The following is a 26,318-nucleotide window of genomic DNA, read 5'->3' on the forward strand; positions in this document are numbered from 1 at the left end:
TTACAGTGAGGTGACAAAATCCAGCCCTGAAAAAATGTAATCAACGCCAACACAACAGTTATACAACAAATTATAAAGAACACTTAGTTGATGATTTATCTTATCTTTTGACATTGTGTAATCATACACTGACTGAGCTAGTGAGCCCAGTATTAACAGAGTATGAGTCAAATGCCAAATAAGCAACCCAAGCAAGCACACTACATATATGCTGGTTATTGGTTTAGTAAATAGATTTAGTGAGAAATTGCATTCTGAGGTGGCCAGTGGTTCTCAAAGTGGGGTCCGGGGACCCCAGGGATCCTTGAGGGGGATAACCCTATGCCTGAAATTTTACAAAATCAAAACAATCAAGTCAATAGTTGGTCAATCAAAAGAAACCATTCCAACCATTGGCTTTTGTACAAGAGTAGAGCCCTGTGGCCTACTTTACAGCAGGGAGAGATAATTGAATTTGATGGTTTTGAATTTCTTTATGTAAAATAACTGTGATTTGAACATGGAATCTCTGTGCTGAGAGTCTGAGCATTAGACCATTACACCATCGCTCAGTGACTCACAGTAGATGCCTCTAGGTATTGTTGAAACATTCTGTTGTATGTTATACTTTTAGCTGTATTTCCGCCCATCTCTGGCAGTGCGTTGCAATGTGACATAAGATGCTGCAGTTCCCCCAAATTGTTCTGCAAGTACTGTGAGAGATTTCTGACCTAAGCACAAAAGCAAGGTGACTTGCTTTTTGTCCTCAAAGCACTTCCCCTAAAAGTGGACATCATGTATCTTTCACAACCTACCTCCCTCACACTACAGAGTGACCTCTGCCCCACAATGTTGGACTTACTGTCGCAAACTCTGGAGGGACGGTGACAGAGTGGCCTCTATGTAGCTTCTACTCTCAGAGTCAGTGACAGGAGGAGGATGGTATAACCAGAAGTAGGGGGGGGGGGGGGGGGGGGGTAAGGATGAATAAGCTGTATGGACAGTATGGGCTCTCAGCTGATGCCTCTGAGCGGAGCGCACGTAACACTACACTAAAATCCTCGGTGTACACTCTGGAGTTAAATTAGCACTGACGATTTTACAGTGTACACGGAGTGTCTATTGGCCATTCACATTCGATCTAAGCCATCCTTCCTTGCTGTATTACAATATGATACAATAAAAACTATATCTACACATTTTTAACCAAATGCACATAAAGTCAAATATATGGGTCAGTGACAAAATAGGGTTGGCAAGATGACTAAGGTTTGTTAAAATATAAATTAAATGGTTTCATGTCATTTGAAAAGACATTTGCACAATTTTTACAATGACATTTTTGAAAATATTGAAATATAGAAAATGTTATCCATGATACTGACATTATACTGAAATGATACTAGCATGATACTGACATAAAGAGAGATACTAACGCTAGTATGCAGCAGCTAGGTTCATTAGGGGTCCTTCTCACTTGATATAATTTCCTGTCACTATATTAGTATGCAATTTCGGACGTTTTATTCATTTTAGACTAGGTCCTCAAAAATAATAAAGTATGCAAGTAACTTGTATGTTTATTTTCAAATTTTGTCTCTTTTAAATTTAACAAAATCATATGGACACATAAAATGGCAGGCACTATAGCAGTTACCTTTCAGTATACAGTACAGTATTTGATATAATCCTCTGCCAGAGCATTTTACACTTTAGCCGCTTTTAACCTTCGTGTCTCTGTTTTGGGCATGTTTCGGGCATGTTTCAAAATTGTAAAAAGAAATAAATACAAATAACCATCTCAATCACTTAGCACTGTGCTGTGAGCTTGTAGAGTGGCTATTTTTGCTATTTGTCATGTGGTTAAAACCTCTGCTACTTTTCTTAACAATACTGTCCCTCAAACCTGATATGAACTATGTCTGACCAGGCAACCTCTCCACAGCAAAGAAAATCAGAAAATTGGATCAACGACTACCGTGTTTATTGGAAACAAGAGTCCAACCTATTAAAAATAATTTTGAAGAACAAAACCGAATCACATGAATTTTGTTTTGAGGGGAACTGAGTGATGATAAGTGACAATAAGTGAATCAAAGTGCTGTTGGTTTCTGTCTTTATTTTTTTTTGCTAAAACAAGTGTTAGTGTATTCTGATAACAATCAATGCTATAGATGTTTGTTCAGTAGCAGAGGTCTCCCAGTCACTTAATAAAGGTCGGGATATCTTTTTATCAATTTTATCCAATCAGGAGAGAGAACTCCCACAGGACACAGGACAAACAGGTGAAATTGGAAGTGATGGAACAAAGAATAAGCTGATCAATTATCTTTGTGGGATCCTCTCTGGACTAGAGTCCTGATTGGATCAAATTGGTAGTTGGTATTTCTTTTTTATCAATTGTTTTTATTTATCATATCAGCAATACAATTATGCCAGTACACATAGATGCATCGTGAATAAAAACGAAACAAAAACAAGATACAAATACATACACAACTTAAAAACAACACAAAGGTTCAAGAAAAGAAAATAATAAGGTATTTGGTATTTAGTACAAAATCTATTTAGTATTAAATATTTGGAGAGATGAGACCCCTGTTACTGAACAAACACTATATTGTAGCAATGAACATAGAGATTAATACTTTGTTGTTGTTGTTGTTGTTGTTATTTTACAAAAACATATAATTTACACTACCTCTGGCATCTGTCATTTTCTTTTAAAATAAATGTTTTGGTCTTGGGTGGTATGGCCGACTTAGAAGGATTAACTCATAACGCTAAAGCCCACAGATAAATTCTCTCATCAAAGCTATTTGAAATATAAGTACTGATAAAGCTGAACTACAGAATTGACTAGCTATGCCGGTGAGGAGTTTGGCATCTTTGGATGCATAGACAATGCGACTGAATGTGGGATGGACATGTCGGAAGTTGTTCTGCAGTGGAGTCATATCCTCTGCATCCTTCTCTGTGGCGAATATTCCAGAGGCAAACTGGTCAAACTGAAGAAATAAAGAACATGTTCTTAGGATAGAAGAAATTAAACCCAGTTCTTCATAACAATGCTAAAATTATGATGTGCTACTAATCAATAAGTCTACTAGGGCTCATCAAATAATTCTGAGACTGTCTATTAGAGGTGGCACTGAGGGCCCAGGGGAGACATTTTATATAGAAAGTTTAGATTTCATTGACAGATCAATTTAGGAGACACAAGCTGCATGAAAATGGTCCATCCATGGTTTCTCTTTTTTCTCCAGTCGTACTACTATTTATTTAATTTTATTATTCTCATCTCCAAAAATCTAAATCAATCTGCGCAGATGGAGATCTTATGACATTCCATCCCTCCAGAATAATGGGCAATCACCTCACAGTTAAGATTTTCAGCATTGCTTCTGAAAGGGGCAGGAATTTAAGGATAGCTGCGTATATTATAATCTAGGGGAGTATAGATGTATTTGCTCAGTTGTTTATAGAGCGAGGTACCCACCTGTGTCCATGAGATGTATGTGGGTACTTCATAGATGGTCCACAAGACCACTTGAGAACAAGGTGGAATGGTCAAGCTGCCATGGTAACGGTAATACTGGGTCATATTATTCTCAGGCAAAAGGCCAATCAGTGGAAATGGCTTGATCGAAGTTGCTTGACCTTGTGAAAAAGGTACAAAAACACAAATAGCCTAAGTTACACATAAGCAATAAAACCAGAAGCAGTGTTGATTATTTGTGTTTCTTCTGACCTTTGTAAGCAACAGAAGACAGTTTTCGGGCTATGTGTCCAAAGTCTGAATTCTCTACATAAACAAGCTGCAAGAAAAGTGAAAAGGTAAAAATAGATTTGTATGCAGAATGATGTTCCAACTGTACATAATTAAACCAATTCAGTTAGCCACTTTAATCCTGTTCTGGGCATGACATTATAGGCGAAATAATAATCAAAATGTTTTCAAGAATAGCATATCTTAAGCTCACAATGCATGGCATGGCGACGCGTTGTGAGCTTGTAGATCGCCGTTTTCAAACCCCACCTTGAGAACCACTGCTATAGATTGTTTGTTCATTAACAGGATCTTCCCGTCTCTCCAGCTCTTTAGTAAACAGATTGCATTTTCAGGTCGGGATACCAATTTTATCCAATCAGGAGAGAGAACTCATACACAGGATACGGGATAAACAAGTGCAATTGGAAGTGATGACGCAAAGAAATGAGCAGACAAAATTGAAACAGGTAAATGGATTCTTGGCTGAAATTGGCAACCCACCTGAAAATGTATTTTCTGTTTATGAAAGAGCTGGGGAGACGGGGAGACCCAGAATATAGAGCTTTAAGCTTTTAACAAAACAACAACAACCTTGGGCTACTGTACCTTCAAGTGGTTAGATAAAAAGATTTCAACTTACATCAATAAAGAATCCAAGAACTGCAAGGCCAGTTGGGTCATCTAAGGCAGCTGACAAATTGGGATGAATGGCCTTCATGTTGATTATATGCATCTGCCAGTGACAATTAGAGGCATAGGTCACAGGGAAGCTGGGTTACATACATCTGTAGTTTTCAAAAGGCTTTGTCGATCAATAAAAAGCACCTCTGGTGGTGGCTGTGTAGAGAGGGTGTGTCCACCCCACCACCAGTGGTAGTAAGTAACTAAGTACATTTACTCAAGTACTGTACTTAAGTACACTTTTGAGGTATTTAAACTTTACTGGAGGATTTCCAATTTTCAGTACTTTTACTTCTACTCCACTACACCACAGAGACAAATATTGTACTTTTACTCCACTACAATTATTTGAAAACTTAAGTTACTATAACCACTTCAGCCATTTGATAATAGCCGATCTGCAAGCTCACAATGCGTCGCGATGCGACGCATTGTGAGCTTGTAGATCTGCTATTTTCAAAAGATTTTGATACATTTGAAAACTTGTGAAGCTTGAGACATTCTGTATAATAAGTACATTTTGATACCAATACTTTTGTACTTTTACTCAAAAAGCAAACTTTGAATCCCGGACTTTTACTTGTCACAGAGTATTTCTACATTGCAGTATTGATTCTTTTACTTACTTAAAAAATGTGAGTACTTTTTCCACCACTGCCCACCACCATACCGTACCTCCATTGGGTATCTGTGTCTGTCCACTGTGTGCTCTGAGCCGTTAGTGGACGGGCTTCCCCAGTGGAAATGCAGCTCCATGGTGTGATACACGCCAGGGAGACCTCCACCACTTACTGACATGCCACTGCCAACCTCCAAAACCACTGTGCACAACATGTACACGCACACGCACGCACACACACACACACACACACACACACACACACACACACACACACACACACACACACACACACACACACACACACACACACACACATACACACACACACACACACACACACACACACACACACACACACACACACACACACACACACACACGTAAACTTATATTATACACAGTAAATGCAATTTTTACAATTAACAATGTGTCACAGCGCTGCGTGTTGTGAGCTTGAAGATCAGCTATTTTACGTGCACGACAGCAGCACACAATTACAAATTAAGCCTGAATCTTCTTCTTTTCTTTTCTTTTTTGACCACAAAAACAACCATTTTATATATTTAAATCACTGTCAGACATAGTTAAAAAACCTTTTGACCCAGATCCACTGACAGCAATATTGGGAGTCAGAGGGCCTACGATCAAACTGACTAATGTTCTGTACAATATGGTAACATTTGTGACTCTACTGGCTCGCAGACTGATATTGTTAAATTGGAAACAAGTGCAGGCTCCAACCCATACTGCACTTATGAAAGATGTAATGCACTATTTGGAATTGGAAAAGATAAAGTTTGAATTGAGAGGGAGTGAAGACAAATTTTACAAGACCTGGCAACCCTTCATCGACCACTTCAATAAGTGCACGCTGACCCCTCCTACATAATGGTTAACTTATAAAAAAAAAAAAGGAACTGAGTGTTTTTATTTTTTCTTATGATTTTCTACAAAAGATCTGTGCAGGGAGAGTATGAGAGCAAGAGTGTGTTGTTCTGTTTTTTGTTTGTATCTGTATAACTGTTTGTTGTTGTTTTTATGTTGTATATTTTATTTTTGAATTCATACCAAATTATTTGTCATTGTCTTTTCTTGTTTTATATTTTATAGTTGTTTATACTCTGATGTGTTTATCATTTTACAAAAAAATCCAATAAAAAAAAGTATTAAAAAACAAAAAAACAAAAAAACAACCATTTTAATTGTGAGGACCAGGAAAACTTTCCACACAATGTCTATTTCTCAAATTCTACTATACTTGTGAGGACATTTGGCCCTCACAACTATAGTAATACAAGTACATACACACGCACGTCACGTGCGCACTGTCATGCACATCCCACACACCCACTCACTCACACACCCACACGCACACGCACACGCACACACACACACACCAAACAGCATTAAACAGTATTGGCACAACGTGCATTTTGCTTACCAGAGTGTCCATTGTTTTTAAGTTTCCATTGACCTGTCTGGGCAGTATCAAATCCCTCTAGATGCAATACTTCCAGCGAGTCATTTCTAGTCATCTGATAGTCCAGGTTGATGGGAGAGTGATGCTCTTCAAGCAAGGGGTGGCAGGATGGAAAGATATCTCCCCATGCATAAGGACCTTAAGATATGACATAAAACACATCATTTGTGTATATATTCTGTGGAGGCTACTGTGTTATTATACGTGTGTGTGTGTGTGTGTGTGTGTGTGTGTGTGTGTGTGTGTGTGTGTGTGTGTGTGTGTGTGTGTGTGTATGTATGTATATATATATATATATATATATATATATATATATATATATATATATATATATATATATATATATATATATATATAATGTGTATATTGTATATATATATTGTATTATATCTTGAATACATCATTGTAAAACAGATGTGAAAGTTTATGTCTTTTGTTCAATTCATTGTTTAACCCCCACAAAATGTTTATAAGGCAGTAGTTAAACTAAAAGCTAGGTACTTACCACAATGGCTCCCATTATAACAGAAGTCTTCTGAAATGGCATTTAAATTGAATTAGTGGATAAAGATCATTGTCATGTTACATCATTTGTTGACTCACTTATGTTGAGTTGACAAAAATGATCAGATCAAACCATTGTACTTAAGCAGCATTGTTGTTACCTGACTCAGAGTAGGCAATGGCAATCATCAAAATAGAAGCTGTCAAAATCATCTTAGATATTATTCCACTGACCCAGTCCAGGTAAGTCTTATTAGGCAGCTGAGGTAGACAAAGCACACTGAAAGTGTCAGGCTTAAATAGGAATGGAATTGAATGCTGAGCGTTTTTTTTTCTTCTTCTGGAATGATCAGTGAAGTGTGTCATTGCCTGTATAGTGATCTTTTCTGTTCAACAGGCTCATTGATACAAGGAGAGGGAGAGCACCCTAGCCCACACCCCCCATCACAGATGTCCAGTGACAAGTGCTACTAACCCATTCAGCTCATGGGGAAGGGTGGATGTCCAAGTCGTGAAATTAGAAAAGGCCTAATTAACACAACGTATAATATAATATAGGCCTACATTACGGAATGGACAAGATATGAAAAACTCATCTAGCTCCCTTACATGATGTGACAATAAAACTGATTCTGATTACATAGGACAACCAATGTACATATTTGAAAAGCAGTCTTTACCAAGTGAAGAGTTGTATTAAATTAAAACTTCTAAATAACACACTACATAAATATAAATTCAAAGATACATGGTCACTCCATGCTGCAAGTGACCATTACTAAGCATTAGTGTTACTTGTGTACAATGAATGATGTGATAGTCACTACGTCACTACGCGGCCTGCACGGACAAAGAAGCTTTATTGCAGAACAATAGCCTCCAAAAGGGTATCACTATCTCTGTTAGAGTTAATATATCATGAGTCATTGTAAGGTATATCCAGCGTTTTTTAAACTTATCTAATAACTTCCAGGAAGGTAATTTTCTCTCTATGGGGCTCACACTGGTCACTGTTGGGGATTCCCCACATTGGTCACTTAAGACCGAGCGATTTCCTTTAAGTCAAATGGCTCAGACACTTGACACTAATCCATGTAGGTTTCAACATACTTAGCCACTTAAACACTATATACTTTGTTGACCAGGGTCCCCTTTGGATCTATACTTGGCCCCTTCCTTTTTTCCCTCAAATCTCTATACCGAAAATTGCCAATCTACAAGCTCACAAATGTGTCACGTTACTGCACATTCACAGATCTGCTATTTTCCCAGAATATTACCCAATTATGACATGTCCGGAAAAGGGATGCTTTAGGGTAAAAAAAGCTTGGCGAGTTTGTGTGTACAAATAAAGGCCTTAGCCCACACAACCAAAATGTCAATATGATACCAATGTATGTTCCATTCCCACTGACACAGATGTTGTCCATGGTCAAATTTATTTGGCATTTGATTAGATGTACATCTACCTCAGAAAAATACAAGCCCCCCCCTGCGAACAAAGCATTGTACAATTTAAAAGCTATGAAATAAACAACAATCACATGTATCATTTGTTGTATTATACATAAAAACAAAAGTAGACGTTGTACCACCATAGTTTATGATAAAACGTAAGTGTTGCAGTTTGGGTTGTGAATGGGGTTTTCAATGCAAATGAGTTATTACACTAAAGGCAAGTATTTGAGAGCTACTCCTGAACCTAGATGAATTATTTTTAATTAAAATTAAAATAAATCCCTCAGCATGCCCAAAGATAAAAACATGCACCATAGGTCCAAAACCATGTTGTAAAAAAAGAAAAAAAAAAGTAACTTGATCCAAAAAACACAATCCACACCAGTACACCAGCTCCCATACACACATGCACACATTACGTAACAATTCATGAAACCAAGACTTGATTTCCTTGGGTAATCCACAATGGATTGTCTATGCCAAAAATATAAAATAATTCTGAGGACCAACACACAATGTAAAAAATAATAATGGTACATACAGTAGTACATTCAAACATGGGAAAAGAACACTGTCAAGCACAGCAGTTAGTTTAACTCGTGTGAATTTACGGGTCAATTCTTATACTCCCAGAGTTTAACGAACATTGGGGATTTTCTCACAAGCACACCGTGCTGCTTTGCTTTTCTCAAGGTAAATAAGCCTTAATAAGCCATTTCAATGCTGGTGGTGATCAATTTAACCACAAACCTCGTCACTGTCGGGTGGAACCCTTGTACGTCCAAAACTGTTGCTTTTCAGGAAATGGAACATTATTCAGAAATAGCCAAAATAATCTTCAGAAGCTCACGATGGGTCGTGATGCAACGCATTGAGCTTGCGGCTATTCACTACTTTTGCATGAACCTCGAAGTAGGACATAAATTGATGTGAAAACAAAACATAAAAAGTTTAAATATGAGATATAAGGTTTTTGCCTGACAGTGAACAAATCTCTTTGCTGAAAATAGGCATTCTACAAGCTCACAACACGTTGTGACCTTGCGGACTTGCTATTTTCGCTGAATGATCGCTCTAGAATAGGGACGCTAGGGTTCAAGTGGTTAACTAAGGTTTCCACAGAAATGACGCAAGTGCTGCTTCAGTGTGCACCCTGACAAGAGGGTCAGTATACATTTGACAGCGGGGTGACGAACATTTGTGCTTTGCTTTTACAGACCAGTCAATAAATCCTTTCCAATCATGTGGCCGACAGGTGAACAAGTATAACTGCAAAGCTGAACAGGGTCTTAAACTCCTTAAAACTTTATTCCACCTGTTGAGTGAATCATATCTGATTGTCGTAATGGAGTCTAATTTTGTTTATAAATATAATTTAAAAACATATTTGGTGATAGGTCATTTCCATTAACAGACTCGAAAAATGACCCATCAACACCAAACATAAATGGTATACAGCTAAATAAGGGACAATATCCAGTATAGTACTCTTCACTACATACACTACCCAAGTAACTGAGATGACAAATATACCATCATACACAAACAATGCATCATAGATTAAGGGGCAGCATCCAAATAAAATATTATCCTCACTTCATTTTCAGTTACAGTTGTAAAATAGGTCAAATGTGTTGAGCAATGTTAGTAAAGGCATACACGCCCCGAAAAAAAGAAATCAAAGAAAACATAATGAAGGGGTGCGCATCTCAAACATTTAATGTTGAAATATTAAAGAAGGCTGTTATGTAAAGACTTGCAATGTAAAATAACAAAAGGTAGACTAACTGCATATTACTCATTGAGTGGAACAGTTATACTGTGTAAGTGGTTATTTCAAATTTCTTAATGGGATACAATCCCTTTTCTAAATGTGGGTCAAACTAAATTACAACAGACAGAAATCCCTAATCGCTTTTGCTCAGAGTTCACAGCCTATATTCATTTCCCACAACAAGCAATCAAGTTTACAGCCTACAGACATAAATTATGGCCCGGACTGCTGGCGTAGCGGTCCAAGCACCTAGGCTCCAAAGTAGCCTGACAGTGCGTCATGAGTTCGAGTCCCGATCACGACGGCCTTCGCTGCCTCTCTCTCCCCATTTCCTGTCCACCTACTATCCTATCAATAAAGGCATAAAAAGCCCCAAAAAAGAAAGTCAAATTATCTTCAAAGGAATACAAACATTGACCGGGGGGGTTGGGTATTTTTTCCCAAGTTCAGCAACATACTTTAAATCATAATGCAATGTTTCAGCAAAAAAGAAACACTGTTGAGAAGTAAGCTTGGACCAATAACTGTACCTCATGTGTGCAAGTTTAACAAACCTCTTGCTTCAAGTCTCAAAACTACAAAACCTTTGTCCCCACTGCAAATGCGTGCTATAAACCCCGAAGGCGGCTTGATGTATCACACTGATAAGAAAGTGAGAGAAAAAAGTACTTTATTCGGGGCGTAGAAATCCTGATCTCAGACACACTGCAGCACGGAGGGCTAATGAGTTGGCCTACACGATGTAACAGGGAGTCGTTCTTTTAAACAGTGGTATGATGCAGACAAAAAGCACAAGGAACAAATGCTGGTGTGACTGTTGCGCTTTCAATATTACCTTGTGTTGGAACCTGACAAACAAGTACAACAAAATCAACAGGCACAGACCTGGAGGGGTATTTACATGATCAGGGCATCTCGATCTTGAACATTAGTCTGAATCGCAGACATTTCAAAAGCTTTGTCCAATGGAAACTAGAAGCAAATGTGCAGTCTTGCCCCTCGTAGTGTTAGACTTCTTTGTACAGAAATAGTCCTTTACGCTCCCTCAGATTACTACGTCGTCTCTACCACCAGGCAGAAAAAACTGTCTTGTTCTGACTCACTCTCACCATGTCTCCAAGGCCAACTGGTCAGTACTGTAGGTAAAGTACAGATACTTGATTGGACAGCTAAGGGACAAAGCTATTCCTTTCTGCTAACATGACCTGTACAAACTGTATAAAAATCATCTTGTTTGCAGTCAACCCTATTGCCCAAATCTTTACCCAGGCCCCAGCCTTATCCAGCAGGTTAAGTTCAGAATGCAGATCCTTTTTCTCCTGGCCATCCACAGTTCCTATACCACAGTGCTGAGGGAGGAGCTGCTACTGCAGTCTGCATGCGTGGAGTCGGCGGGGTGGGGGGGCCCACCGGTGGGGGTATCGGGTCCCACCAGTAGGGTGCTGCTGTCGATCGAATCCTCGCGCTCTTGACAAGATGGCACAGAGGCTGTCACAGGGCCAGTGGCGACTGGGTTGGCAACGTGGATCCCGTCCACCATGGCAATCATCTGGCTTGGCACCATGGGCACTCCATTACGCCCTGAGAGAGCCAAGAGAGGAAAGGTTATCAGCGATCGCTAAATGGCTATCTATCCTAGGGCCGAGGAAAAACAACCTGAGTTCCAATGGATTCAATTAAGTTATTATTTAGTCATAAGCTCTTATGCTCATTAATACTTTTAATTGGTCGATCGACTCTTGTATGACAAAGTAAGACATTCATTTATGAACACAGCTGAAATAAGGAGATGCAAGGTTTCAAGGTTTGATACAACAATATCAATATTGTGAAACATATCGTCAGGGATTTGGGATATCGTGTTGTCTTTCTGGTTCTAATCACTTAAACTTAATTTTATACTTTTATACAGCAACACGTGGCAATGCATCACCCAGCTCTATTGTATGCCCTGAGAATCAACACCCACAAGGAAACTTACTTGTGTACTTTTCATATTTGTAAATAATACTACTTTGTTTAGTCACATTAACCCTGGTGTATTTTTCATCAACATGTTTCACAATTTTTCAAGATTTCTTAAAAATCTTCACAATTGTTAAGATAGCTGATCTACAAGCTCACAGAGCGTTGTGAGATTGTAGAATGGCTATCTTCGAATAGCCCAAGTGTAAAATAGTGGTAAAGTGTAAAGTAGTGGTTAAACAGCAATGTGGGGCCTACCCAGGTCCACATAGAGGAGGCTGTCTGGGTTAATGGAGGCTTCATACGGAGGAGGGGGGTCATCAGGGTGTTGGATGTCTGGGTATTTATAGGCTGCGTATGGCGGTGGAGGCTCTTGGAAATGAAAAGCGCCCCCTTCTCCATCGTCGGACAGGTGCAGTGGAGTGAGGCCGGTGCCAAATGCATCCGGGCCGTAGTCGAAGCCTGGGACTCGTCTTCCAAGGTTGAAATGATGCACTGAGGAATGAGAGCAGATGAAAAAAGGCACAGCAGATGAGCTTAGTTACAGCAATGCAGTGTTCATTTTGTTGAATAAGACTAAGACTAAACAATCTCAGGTGATTAAAATAGGACTAAAACTAAAGGGTATGTCATTCAAAAGACTAAGACTAAATCAGAATTTGCTGTCAAAATTAACACTGCAGCAATGCTGAAGGACAAGATATTTACAAGAATCTGTATACAAGCATCATTATTAAAGATAATTTCTTTGTAACATTTCTTCTTTATTTTGACAGAGAGAGAGAGAGAGAGAGAGAGAGAGAGAGACAGGAAAGCAGGACAGAGAGCAAGGGAATAACACACAGCAAACAAACTGGCCGGCAGAATAAAGCATTTTGAATAATGTATTTTACGCCCATGTGGCGTGCGCTCTAACCGTTCGGCTATTGGGGTTTTATTGATTTTCTTTGCTCCATTTGACAGGAGAGATGCAGGAAAGAAGGTGATTATATGATGAGAAAGCGAACAGTATCAAATTTGTGGTGTTTGTTATGACCAGTCGCAGCATATGTTGAACTTGAACACTTTCAGGAATGAGGTGTTTACATAAACAGCTGCTGACAGACTGAAATCTCTTATTACATGTCATTGAAATATGATGTTTGTGTGAGTCTACGCCTGTCACAGTTACTACATAATTGTCGAATCACAATTATTTCAGATAATCGCAATTATTTTTGCATAATCGTCATAATCGTTTCCATGTTGAAAAGATTTTCACATATAAAACATAAGCAGAAATAGCAGATTAAGCTTACAACGCGTAATTTCATGACGCGTTGTAAGCTTATAGATCAGCTATTTCTGCCATTATTAAAAATGTTTAAAGTATAAAATGATTAAATATGCCCAATGCCAAAAATTGCCAATTAAATTATTTGTGTGACCATAAATCGTCAAGTAAAATTTCATAATCGTGACAGTCCTATGAGAGTGTGCAATAGGCTCTATGCTCACAGTTTCCTCCAATGAGCGTTTCAATGCGTTCACGTCTCCGCTGGCGGAGCCTGTGCACCATGAACAGCAGCAGAGACAGGATGAGGAAGGAGGAAATACAGCTGACAATCAGCCTCATCCCACTAGCCATGGAGTCAAACAAACTGTTTCCATCTAGAGAAGAGAAAAGACACACACACAAAAAAATACATCTTAATTCAGATGCCTACGGCATTTACAGAAATTACAAAACTATCCTATGGTAACCGAATGAGTAGATTTCAGATTCTTCATAATCATTCATTTTATTTGGTCCATGAATGCATGAAAACATTTTGGTTCATGACACCTTTTAATCCGATTTGCTGCTCAGCAGCTCACCTGTTTGTTTCGGTTGACAGCATTTTCAATTCTATCATCAATTCAATTAATTATCAAGTAATTCATTTCACAAGTTTACAGGTGTAAAAAAAAAAAGAGTGGGTGAAATTATTGTTTGTACATGCTACCCACAAATTGCAGGAAAATATAAATAACATATTAAAACAAACAATAGCAAATATACACAAAGTATGCTAAAAACTTTCTTAAGCCTCTGTGCCCTCTTTTGAACTTTAAACGTTCAGAGGTGAAGGCAGGCATCATAAAACAAGGCTTTAGCATTAGATACCTTTTAACTGCATTTCTGTTAATTTATGTCAGTTCCTTTAACATACTGTAAATGTGCAGTTTACCTAAATACATTTTGTTAGGGGTCAATGCACAGATAAAAGAAGAATGTAGTAGTACTGAACTACATTCACTAAATACATTCTCAAATATCACTGAATAATGGCATGAAGAAACAAAAATATAACTGAATATTGCCAGAATTGTTAATGAATGAAATATTCATTTGTGAGGAGCTCCACCTTGTGGCACAGGTCTACACCAGGCCAGGTAGGTTATTGTTATTAACCGATTGGTGCAGCCCTGACTGTCACTAATGTGAAATACAGTTTTAAGCTGTGGAAGTACCTGGGTCTAGACAGGTGAACTTGCAGCATTCCTTGGGGTCCTTGCGGAAGTGCTGGCAGCCCTGTGGCCGCTCACACAGCGCTGCCACACACATCTCTGGCTCGCCATCATGACACGTGCAGCTCAGGCATGGGTCATCACCCTTCGGGGTGTAGTAATAGCCCTCCTTTACGACATTGTCTTTTATGTCCACACATGTTTGCCCTGTTAGAGAAATAAATGTCAAGTGTAAGACAAAAGAACTATGAAGAAACATAAAGCCCACTCGAGCCCGAGTTATACTTGGTTGCATACTGGAAATAGCTGATCTACAAACTCACAGGGTGTCGAGTCGAGAGATTGGGCATTTCCGGTGGGCAACACACTCACTCAACTAAGTATAAAGCCTGATTCATCGAAAATAGACGATCTACAAGCTCACAATGTGACACGGATGCGATGCGATGTGAGCTTGTATGTCTGCTATTTAGGAGCAGCATAAATTAGGCTCAATTTAGGCTTAAGTCTAGAAAAATGGCCTCTGAGGTTTGACTTGAAGGACAAAACACATACTCCTCTTGCAAAGAAAGGGGAACTTCTTGTGGCAGTTCTCAGCATGCCAACTGTGCAGGCCACGCTCGTTCATGTTTTTGATCTGGAAACGCTGGAGCTGGGCACAGAAGACGGTGTCCTGTGTAGGGGATGCCTCCCCAAATTTAGGAAGACCCTCGGGTGGCAGGAACACCTGCATTGGCCCTTTTAAGAAAAGGATAACAAACAAAATAAGCATTATATTTACAAATAATAATAATAACAATAATAATATAATTATTATTATATTATTCCACTACCACACAATGCTAAATATGAAGCAATCGAGCAAATGTACCCATCAGATATTACCACATCTATAATGTAAACCAGTATCATCTTTCATCTCCAGCAACTACTGGCAAACTGACAACAGGCACACAAAACCAGTGACATCAAATCAGTACACTGCAATATCCGGAAACAATAACATGAACAATATACCAATTAAAACTAGGGAGGAATTACTGTATGTATTTATGGCCGCAGACCCCCATTCAGACAAGCTCACAAAATGTCGTGAGCTTTTTTTCAAATAGCCAATCTATATACGTAGGTTTAAGGTGGTTAAATTGATTTTGATTCTATATTAACAAATTTAGCTTGGGACCCTCTTGAACCTAGCCTGGCTCCAGCCCTTGAAATCGCTAGCCTCCCATTCAGGGTCTGGTGACGCTGTAAAAGGCGGGGTTTTCTCGGTTGAAACTCTAACCCACGGCCCGGCCCAATCGGGATTGGGTTAATCCAGTATGAATCAATCGCTAAAGAGTCCCACTTTGGCCACGCCCCCATCTCAGAAAACGGCTGCACTGAGAGGGCTTTCAGACTGAATAATGGAGTGAAACGAAATGAAAAGGACCCGACTTTGAGAACCATTGTCCTAAGGATATAATGCCTGAGGAGTGAGGCTACTGGTTTGAGTGACTAGAATGACCTCGTCTTGAAATACCTTTATATGCAACCTCCCAGCGACCCTCAAGGGAGTGGTTCTGATTGGTGATCACGTATTGGTAGCCAACCCAAAACCTAAAAACAGAACATCATGTTAGAAATCATCACGTAAACACATCACTTAAACCCCCATACCCCCCCCCCCCCCCCCCATCTGCATATTTGCTATTGCACTCCTTTAACAACTTTAATCCTAGCATCCGTATTATGGAGAGGGTGAAGGATGGCCATCTACAAGCCTATCAACGCTCTTGTAGGCTACAACAGAGTTCTGACAGTGTCAGAATAATCGATGGATTATGCAGATAAAACCATAAATAAAGACTTACTTGCACTGTTCTCTGCGCTCGCAGACCTTATCATCAAAGTCCACCTCTATCTTCAAGATGAACTGCAACTCCTCATTGGTAACAAAGGTAGCCAGTGAGCCGTTGACTTTCTGACAAGTATCCACAGCCTGCCAGTAGTCCTCCTTCCTCAGGTACACCTTGTAGCAGCTGGCTGTCTTCTCATAGTGGTGCCACCCACTGGGACACTTTTCTGTAAAGAGAAGGAAGATGTGTTTGCATTCTGCTGAATCAGAATGGGGTGAAAAAAATATATATATCTGCGCTGTGGGGCGGAAACCTTGTATGTCCAAAACTGTTACTTTTTAGGGAATGGAAAAAATAACCTGTGTTCCAAAGGACCCAATGTAGTTACGTATATTTTTTTCTCAAACTCCTTTTAATACTTTTCATTGGTTAAATATTAATAAAACTCTATTTTGGGCATGTCATTACAAGGCTTTCAAAAATAGCTAATACAGCCAATATACAATACATTCTCGGCTATTTTCACTACTGGTGTGCGACACTGTCATATGATATAAAATAGGGCATTCATTTATGAAAAAAACATAAAGATGAGATATGGGTACAGTTGCCTGATAGCGACAATATTATACTTTCAAGGGAACCTCAAGCAAACCTCAACAGTACACTGTAATGTTTGCGAACTAAAATGAACAATAGGAGAATGTTTTGGTGAAATTCTTACTGTTAAAGCGCACAGGCTGAGCCACACCAATGACATCTTCAACTGGGTCATAGCCATTGCCAAAGCGAACCCTCTCCTCCTTCATAGCTGTGAAAGAATAGGTTGAGAAGCGAAAAATTAAGTGGGCATGCTGAGAAATTAAATGATACATTTAAAAAGTATTTCATTTTCAGGAGAGCATTTCCCCAAACTAAACAGCTCTACAAGCAAATGGCTAGTAGACAGTAGGAGTATATTATCATAGAATGTACTGAACGTGTGCTGGCTACCCTCTCGTTTCTCCTCGTCAGTCATACTATATGTGCACAGTACAATATTCACCTCATTCAAGTCTAGGTGCATTGTCTCAAATCTAACAGATCTGTTTCTGCACGTGTCAAAGGAGGCAGAAACCGATTACCATTAGCCTACTTGGACAGACTATGACAGAGAGCGAAACTTTTCAGGCTAAAGAAATGAGCGTCAATCCCTGTGGCGAGGGCGAAAGTGAAAATGTGCTTATACGACAAAGGAGCACTTTACAGTGTGGATTTACAAGGAGTCATAATTTGCAAGCAGTGCTCAGCTCAGTGGCCTTGTGGTCAGTGTGTTCACCCTGAGATTTGGAGGTCAGGGGGTCAATCCCCGGCAGAGTCATACCAAAGACTAAAAGACAAAAAAATGGTACCCAATGCCTACTTGGCACTCAGCATCAAGGGTTGGATTGGGAGTAAACCCCCCTGCAACAGACTAGCGTCATGTCCAGGGGATGTACTTGTATATCGTGGCTGAGGGATGTACTTGTACATCAAGCTGCCTCACACTACAGAAACAGGAGATGGGCTGCTGTCCTATGGGCCACGTGGGTTCCCAAGGCTACTAACTTACTTGGACAACTTATGATAAAGAGCGCGTGACAGAAACCTTTCATGCTAAAGAAATTAGCGACAATCCCCGTGGCAAGGGCGAAAGTGAAATTATGCTTATACTGTCAAAGGAGCACATGACTGGGTGCTAAGTTTATTTTCATTATTTATTTTAAAGCTGAAACTGATTTTTTAATTTTTTATGTTCAGCAGCATTTAAGTTAATCACTTTGATTAAGTGATGAGAGGAAAAGAAACTTGAATATTTGTGTTATAAGCAGCTTAAGTTTAAGTCGAGCACTTTCATATACCGTTAATGTACATTTAAATCAAGCACTTTGATATACTGTAAGTTAAGCATTTATTTTACTCACGTCTATTGTAAGGGTGCAATAAAATTTACTGAAAAAATAAGAATTGTGTGAGAGAATCGTGTCTCAATTCTTAGGGATTAAAAATGTATGCAGCCCTACTACCAACCCCTGTTTTAGATTATTGAAATTGTTAATTTGTTACCAACTGTCTGGGCAAAACAATCAAAAAATAATATATCACTTGTATCTACAGGAGTAGTAATTTCCCACTAACAGCAACTCATAAAAAAACCCATGCTGTGCATTTTCTCCCATCTACTAAGTACTAACCAAAACCATCCATCTGTATCCTCTCATAAACAAAACAAAAAAAGGAAGATGCCGTAGATATGAGGAAGAATAAAGCGGAACCATATCCTACTCATCCATCAGTGTATACTGTTTATTTGCTTCGAGTGATGCAATAGACATCCTAAATTCGAGAGTGGGGGTTGTTTTGAGTTCCTCTATCAGTTTGACGATAGCGACCCAGTCCGTGGGAGGGTCGTCCTTCTTGCTCGCCCTCGTCTCCATTAGGTTAGCTTTTTGCCGAATAAAACAAAACAAAATAGTGTCAAGGAAATAATCTAATCTTCTAATTATATATACTTCATTGCATGCCTGTGTCACAAAACAAAAATAGCAGATGTTCAGGTTGAAAATCGGTTATTTTTGGCAAGCGACATGGTAATGCAACAATGTACATAAATTAGGCGCAACATTGACACATGCCGAGCTGCTGCTGCTGTATGGAGGTCACATGGTGTGCTCAATCCTCTCATTTCCCATTATGTGGTCACAGATCCAGGGATAAGTTCTCACTGGGTTTAACCCATTAAAGGTCTTATGACATTCATTTTAACGGGTTAAGATAGAGAAACACTAGGATTTCCATCACCAGCACACCAGTGCAATATCTAGCTCACCTCAAATGGACCACCAATAAATACATTAAATCAGGGAGAGAACACCTCAGATTTGAGTGTCTAGATATATTATGCCAAGACTAATTTGATTCACTATGGTAACAGTATAGCGAATAAAGGGAATCAGTCATAAATAGACAAATAAAAGTAACTAAAATATAACCAGAATTCTCTAATGGTCTCCAAAGTGATCGTCATGGTTTCCGTATATTTCATATTGGAAGCCACTTGGAATGTTACCCTCTGGGATCATTCAATCAATCATTCAACGAATGAATGAATAAATGAATTAAAGACGGAAGGAAGGAATGAATGAAGGGATCAATCAATCTATAAGTGTACATTACAATGGCTTAAAATGTGTTAATACTCACGGGGACAGTCCATCTCATCACTCTTGTCCTCACACATTGTCCAGCCATCACACTTCCAGGACATTGGGATACATTGCATCGTCCCACTACGGCAGGCAAACTCCCCAGGGTTGCAGCGCCGCCCTGAAACACAACATAGGATGTTGGTGTAGACCACACTCTACACTGTAGACTTTCTTACATGAGTATACTTTACCCCTACAGAAAGCAACCAGAAATACGAATCCTGCAGATGCCTGAATAAGGGCAAAGGCGAATATGGTTGTGTTGTCATGTACAATGTTCCCAATCACCAAAACCAGGCTGTGGTACAACAATGAAACGATAATCATTAAAAGAAAACAAGCACATCTAGGCTATGCAGATCTCTGACAAATGACTTCTGTGGAGCTACAACAGCAACAGGGCTTTGCTAGCCATAGACCAATAATGGACGACCAATATGCCCCTTATAGGGTATTTGTTTTTGTTTGTATCCCTTAGAAAGGCAGAGTCTGTGTTAAGTGGGTCATCTCCGTGTCATGTGTGATTAACATAAGACATGCCACTGAATCACAAATGTCTGTGTCAAGCCTCACGTGATAAGTGATCTGGTACTGGGTGCAAGTCATTATGGTTTGTACATCTAATATAAATAATAATAATTGCGTCCCCTTTAGTTGTTGGGGTATTTGCTAGTACAGTAGTTTTGCACATATGTATACTCTACATAAAAAAAATTCTCTGCATAAACCTGTCCTTACTATTCGGAGAAGTGGCTGCCATTGATATAGCACCCGGGGAGCGGTTAGGGGTTAAGTTTCTTGCTCAGGGACACTTCCGATGCATTGGGCATGGGTGGGCCAGGAGACGGACCGGTGAACTTCCGATTCCCAGACGGCCACTCTAACCACTTAACTAGTACAGTCTGATAATTATATCAACATTAACATTTTAAGTAGAGAGCACAAGGGGAGGTAAACTCATTTTTCCCATAGAAAGGAGGTGGCATTCACTGCTGATATAAAAAAAACAAATCTCCCTTTTTCTCCTTTGTACATATAGTGTTTTATATTTGTTGATGTTATGAATTTTAGTGTTATTGTTATGCTATGTTGATTAATTGAATACATAGGACCACAATGGAAACAAGTCCCCCGGACTATTTTGTGTCATCTTTTTAGCCTAAATGTCTGACTGTACCTCCTGCTGTTTGCATTTATGTCTAATAAAGTATTCAATCAATCAATTAATTAGGTGCTCCAGTGGATGTTTTACTACAGATGGCCAACAAACGCACGTTGGAAACTCAAAGCAAGAGAGAACTGCTGAATCAAAGTTATTATTCAGTGACATAATAACGTCAATATGAATAATACTGTAATTATAAATTATTTCATTATCCTAATTACTTATTTTTTCTTTTAAACACTGGACACTTACCATTGCCTCATTTCAAACCATGGACAGGGAGTTCTTGTGGCTGGGGGCCCAAATGAAACAATACAGAGATGGTAGAACAATCACAGCTGCTTCAATGAATACCATTTGACGGTTTATCTCACTAAATAAACTGTGTGACCATTGCAAAAAAGCTGAAAAAACAAGCTAAAAGCTGTTACCAACAACTGTTCAAACGGAGGAGACGAGTATGTAGGGTACACTACCGACACTAGACGGATTTGTAAATTGTACTTTATACAAATAGATTTTCAATGGACACTAACTGCAAGGATAGTATACTGCTTACCTGACAATAATCTTGCCAGAGTTAGCCGTGGACCTGAAACAAATAGATAGAAAGAATAGGATGAACTACCCTGTTTTCAATGGGTCCCCTTTCTAGATTATTTAACGATACAACATGTGTCGAATTAAAGGCTTGATATGAGTGGAGGACTTTGCTAGACTGTGCTACTGACCAAGTTATTGTGTGCCAAGAGATTCAATCCTAATACAATGAATGTGTCTCTGGAATGTTGTCACTGTTCTACATACAGTAGGGAGTAGTATACTTAGTTGATTGTATTCCCATGGGCCCTATACTTAGTTGACCGTAGTAGTCCCATGGGCACATTAAATAGCTTTGCTGAAAATAGCTGATCTACAAGCTCACAACCCGTCGCGACGCCTTGTGAGCTTGTGGATCTGCCATTTTTGGCAAATGTTCCCCCCAGAATAGGTACGCTAGGCCTCAAGTGGTTAAACCATCTGTTCAAGGGATACAGGTGGTAACTGGTAATGTTTACCTTTGCCTTATCTGGACCACCCACTCATTCGATAATGCTCTTGCTTTTACTGCTTAGACGGAAAGGCCTAGTAGTTCACTTAGAAAATAGATTACAATTATTTAAATGCCTTTGCTTAGACAGAAGGCCCAATAGACTTCCCTTAGAAAATAGGTTTAAACTATTTCAAGACTGTGATTGTTGTCCCATCTGTGTACCAAACACCACTGCTGACGACCCTAGCAGAAACCTTTGCTCTGTTGTGTTGACCCACACATGGAGCAAAGCCTCACAAGCTTCTTAAGATATGGAACATGGGTGACACTGCTGAAAAGGTAGCCCATTTGTCCCTCATTTTAACTGCAAATACAGGTACTCCACCCAGTCATTGGTTAGTCTTGTCCAATACATTATTAAAATCAAGAAAAACATAGCTATGTGAATTGAACAATCCTTATATGAATGCTTCATGAAATTGCTCCATGAGATTGCTCCTTTTTGCACTAGATTATTTGATTAATCGAAAAAAAGATAACCGATATGCAGCCCTCGACTGACAGTTTGGAGTCACTGTACCATAAAGGAGTTAAATCCAACACAGGAGCCCTTATTTAGACCCACTAAGACAGCTTAATCTCCTGTTTATCAGTTGGACCTACTTCTCAGGTATTTGTATGGAAGTAAAGGCTCGCCGCTGCCTGGTCGGTTCTCATTTAAATTCTGCTCAAACGTGTAGATGCGCACACAACCCATATCCTTGAAGATACCTCACATAGATTGCAATATCATAGTGGTAGTAGGGTAGTTTTTTTTTTCAAATGACAGGACCATGCCAAAAGGCATTGCCTGAACAGCCAGACCCGGGGCAGAGCAGACCTAGAAACTGTGAATTGATGGGAATAGCAATGACCTATAAGGTCTGATTCCCAGTTGGAGAAATACCAATGTTTCCCCTACAATTTGTACAGACATGGCAGCACTGCCAGGCCAACAAAACCTTTTACATAATTTTCAAATGTCAACATTAAAACCAAATGGCATACCCATTCATTCATAAATTGATAAATAATAATTTGTGCTTGTGAGCCTCTGCACAGGTCTGTTCCAAACGAAAATGGGGCACACATTTTGACTCACAGTACCAGGCAATAAAACAATTAATAATACAACAAACCAGAGAACTTTTTACGTTTTTAAATTAGGTTATGGTTAGATATAGTATAGTATATTAGACATGGTTCATTTAGGTAGCCTAGTTTGGAGATAGTTAAGTTTAGGTATAAGGTTAAAATGTTTTTGCTATAGACATTAGGTTAGAGATAGTCACGTTTAGGAATTAAAATGGTGTGTTTTAGACATTAGGTTTAGGTTAAGACATTATTTCACGGTTGCACATGGAATAAGTGCATCATTTAATAATCACCAATAGATTACATAATAAATATTGAACACGGCCTGCAACCACCTGTGTACAAAATTAGCAATTGTAATTTGTGACAGGAAAGGACATTTTAAATGTGGCTTGTTTTTAATTCCCACACTGTTGTGACGTCGGATGATCAACAAAATGTTCCAACACTAGAAGTTGCTTTACTCTGAAAGCCAGAGCAGTATCCAAACACCAGGCAGTGGGGTTTCAAAACACAGGCCACACAAGTGACACAACATATCGTGTTCAGCCAAGCAATATACTCTCATCTCAGCAACTAAAATGTATTATGTTGGTTAAGCCTGGGATAGGCCTAAATCCACTAAGAGGTTATCCATTCACCCCAGCAAAATGAACTTGATTTATGCCTGGTGTTCTCGACAATCCTTACATCACTGTAAATCACATGACCCGGTTCAAAGGGGTAATGTATTAGTGCTGACTACATTCTGTATACAAGTATAGAATACACTAAAGAGCATATTGCCCTGGTGACAAGCCTCCATATAGTCATGATGAGATGCATGTAGAATCCCCCTATACAGTTAAACTTAGTTTTAGGGCATAATGTCTTCTTCTGGACAATCTGGACCAAGCCAAACTATTTGGTACAATGACTCAAAGTGGTTAGCATTTGGGAGTAAGGTTAAACATCAGGGAAATGTGTCCATTAATAGCCTATGATGTAGGCCTAAATGTACATTATAATCTTGTTTGTCTAGACAGGAAATGCTATGCATGCATTTGAGGCCCAGCCAGGTAATCAATCTTTTTCACTGGGCACATTTCAAGATCTCAATTAAGTCCATTGTTTGGTTCAAGGAAACATTTCACTGAAAACATAGAAGAGAGAATGCAACTGGCTAGAAATCAAAGCGCTGTGCATAGGGGGGATGTTAGTGGCTGCCACACGACGAGAATTGCGTCATTAAGTCACCTTAGATAACATTGTATATACTGTGTACGACACTGGTTCTCCGCGTAGGGTCCGAGGTCCCCCAAGGGTTCCTTTAGGGTTCCAAGGGGTCTACAGCTAAATTATTTGACCGTTAGGAGCCAAATGAGTCTGTAACTCAGAGTGTACAATTGGAACCCATTTCTATGCTCTCTCAGAATTACATTTACACAGATGATTTTACATTGTATATTGGAGTCCCAGGGGGTTTCAGAGATGATGATGATGTTGTATGGGGCCTAATGCATAGGTTGACAAGCACTGGTCTACGAGACAGAGGCATGTATTTTAGATGTATATATCTCAAATTGGAGCATTGATATAACATCTGAAATTGAAGCATGGATTTCATAATATAATAAATTTGGACATGGATTGCATCTCAATTTGTGGAGCATGGATTTCAGATGCATATTATGTCAAATCGGAGCATACATTTCAGATGCATACATCTCAAATTGGAGCATTGGATTTCAGATGCATCAATTTGGAGAATTGATTGCAGGTGAATACAGTTCAAATTGGAGCATGGATTGCAGATGCATACTAGTACTGCATCTCACACTGGGGCTCAACTCTGACCACTATCGGATTGATATACCTGACTGGTACTGATCTGGCATCACTGCACGCGGGCATAACATCAACTTGAGCACCGAGGCTTTAATGAACGGGCCTCGCCTGCAGCTGCTGCTCTCCCGTGTAAATAATCTCTGTTGCAGTTGCATACATATTATATTATAGGGAAGTATTAGTCCGTTATGTACAGACATAATGAAGTATACCTGTCCGTGGTGGGTCCGTCAACGTGAGGACGAAGAGAAGAGAGAGGAGGACGAAACTGCTGCTGTCAGCCTTCGGAAACATTTATCCTCCATTCATAGTAACTCCTCTACTTAGGAAATAAAAAACAAATACCGAGGTCTGCTGCACCGCGCCGCACGTCGTCCGATATGTGGCTCTACGAACCACGCCGAGCAAAACGTATATCCATTCATAAAGACGTCCGAATCCAGGGTGTAAAAACGTGCTATCGTTACCAGGCAGCGACACGCACCGTTTATGACATTAATTTAGCCGACTGTGATAAGGTTGTTAATGTTAACTGTTCACTGGCTGCTTCACGTCGTCCGTCCTCCTGCTGAACGACGTTGGCCAGTCTGGAAGCAAGATGGCTGCGTCCTCCCATCAAAACAATCCCAAACACGCAACACAGCCTAGGCTAGTGGTTCTCAACCTGTGGGTCGGGACCCCCCTACACGATTTTCACATGATTTTCTTTTTTTTTAGAAGAGGGGGGGGAGATGACAGTGAAGTGACAATTTAAGGACTTTTAAGACCTTTTTATGATAGGCCCCTACCTACTAAAAAATTAAAAAGACCATTACTGCATTAAAAGTAATAGTAACAAATGTAGCACAAATCCAGCACTAGAGAATTTTTATTCATGTTTTCTTCATATGGGGTGGGGTGCTAACTTCACGGAGGTAAGAAAGAGGCAACATTTGTGAAAATAGCAGATCTACAAGCTCACAGCTTGTATATCGTCAAACAAAATGTAATGCTTCACCCTCAATGCTTACATTCCAAAAGTGCTTATCAGGGTGGGGGGTCCCCAGTTCAAATATGATTATTTTGGGGGTCGCGGCCTGAAAAGGTTGAGAACCACTGGCAACCCTGAGTGTTCATTTAACCAAATAGATCCTTTTACACTCTCAGATTTACAAATGGGTGAATTGACAGTGCAGGTTTTACTGTGTATCAACTGGAGGAGGAGTTCAGTACAACTAGATCCACCACATGATCCTAGCCTTGACTTGATCTATGATACGAAAGTAAAAGTCACACTCGATAAAATACATCTATGATAGTCTTGATCAAAGGCTAACATGATCACAAAAATCACTGTCTCCGCCAGGCTGAAGCGAGTGAAGGCAGGGCC

The 26,318-nt window shown here is 39.5% G+C and overlaps 2 protein-coding genes across 3 annotated transcripts; both read right to left on the reverse strand.

Moving 5' to 3' along the window:
• Positions 1-11,382, reverse strand: car15 (carbonic anhydrase 15; the record flags this gene model as incomplete). The annotated part of the gene is made up of 9 exons (XM_080420239.1): positions 1-26; positions 2,840-2,987; positions 3,479-3,639; positions 3,731-3,797; positions 4,392-4,484; positions 5,108-5,253; positions 6,496-6,672; positions 11,106-11,118; positions 11,374-11,382. The coding sequence occupies 9 exons, from the start codon at positions 11,380-11,382 to the stop codon at positions 1-3; spliced, it is 840 nt and encodes a 279-aa protein (XP_080276365.1).
• On the reverse strand, positions 8,438-25,555 carry dgcr2 (DiGeorge syndrome critical region gene 2). 2 transcript variants are annotated; one of them, XM_080420063.1, is made up of 11 exons: positions 25,162-25,555; positions 21,515-21,547; positions 19,786-19,908; positions 17,288-17,374; positions 16,579-16,789; positions 16,248-16,324; positions 15,281-15,463; positions 14,729-14,932; positions 13,733-13,885; positions 12,494-12,730; positions 8,438-11,851 (listed from the first exon to the last, which is right to left on the reverse strand). In XM_080420063.1, the coding sequence occupies exons 1-11, from the start codon at positions 25,241-25,243 to the stop codon at positions 11,607-11,609; spliced, it is 1,635 nt and encodes a 544-aa protein (XP_080276189.1). In that variant the 5' UTR covers positions 25,244-25,555; the 3' UTR covers positions 8,438-11,606. The 2 variants fall into 2 exon arrangements, with proteins under 2 accessions (XP_080276189.1, XP_080276190.1); XM_080420064.1 differs by lacking the exon at positions 21,515-21,547 and having other exon boundaries at positions 25,162-25,554.
• Between the last annotated feature and the right edge of the window lie 763 nt (positions 25,556-26,318).

This window comes from Gymnoscopelus braueri (genome assembly GCF_963280865.1).
Source record: "Gymnoscopelus braueri genome assembly, chromosome: 22".
In the NCBI taxonomy this organism is placed as follows: domain Eukaryota; kingdom Metazoa; phylum Chordata; class Actinopteri; order Myctophiformes; family Myctophidae; genus Gymnoscopelus; species Gymnoscopelus braueri.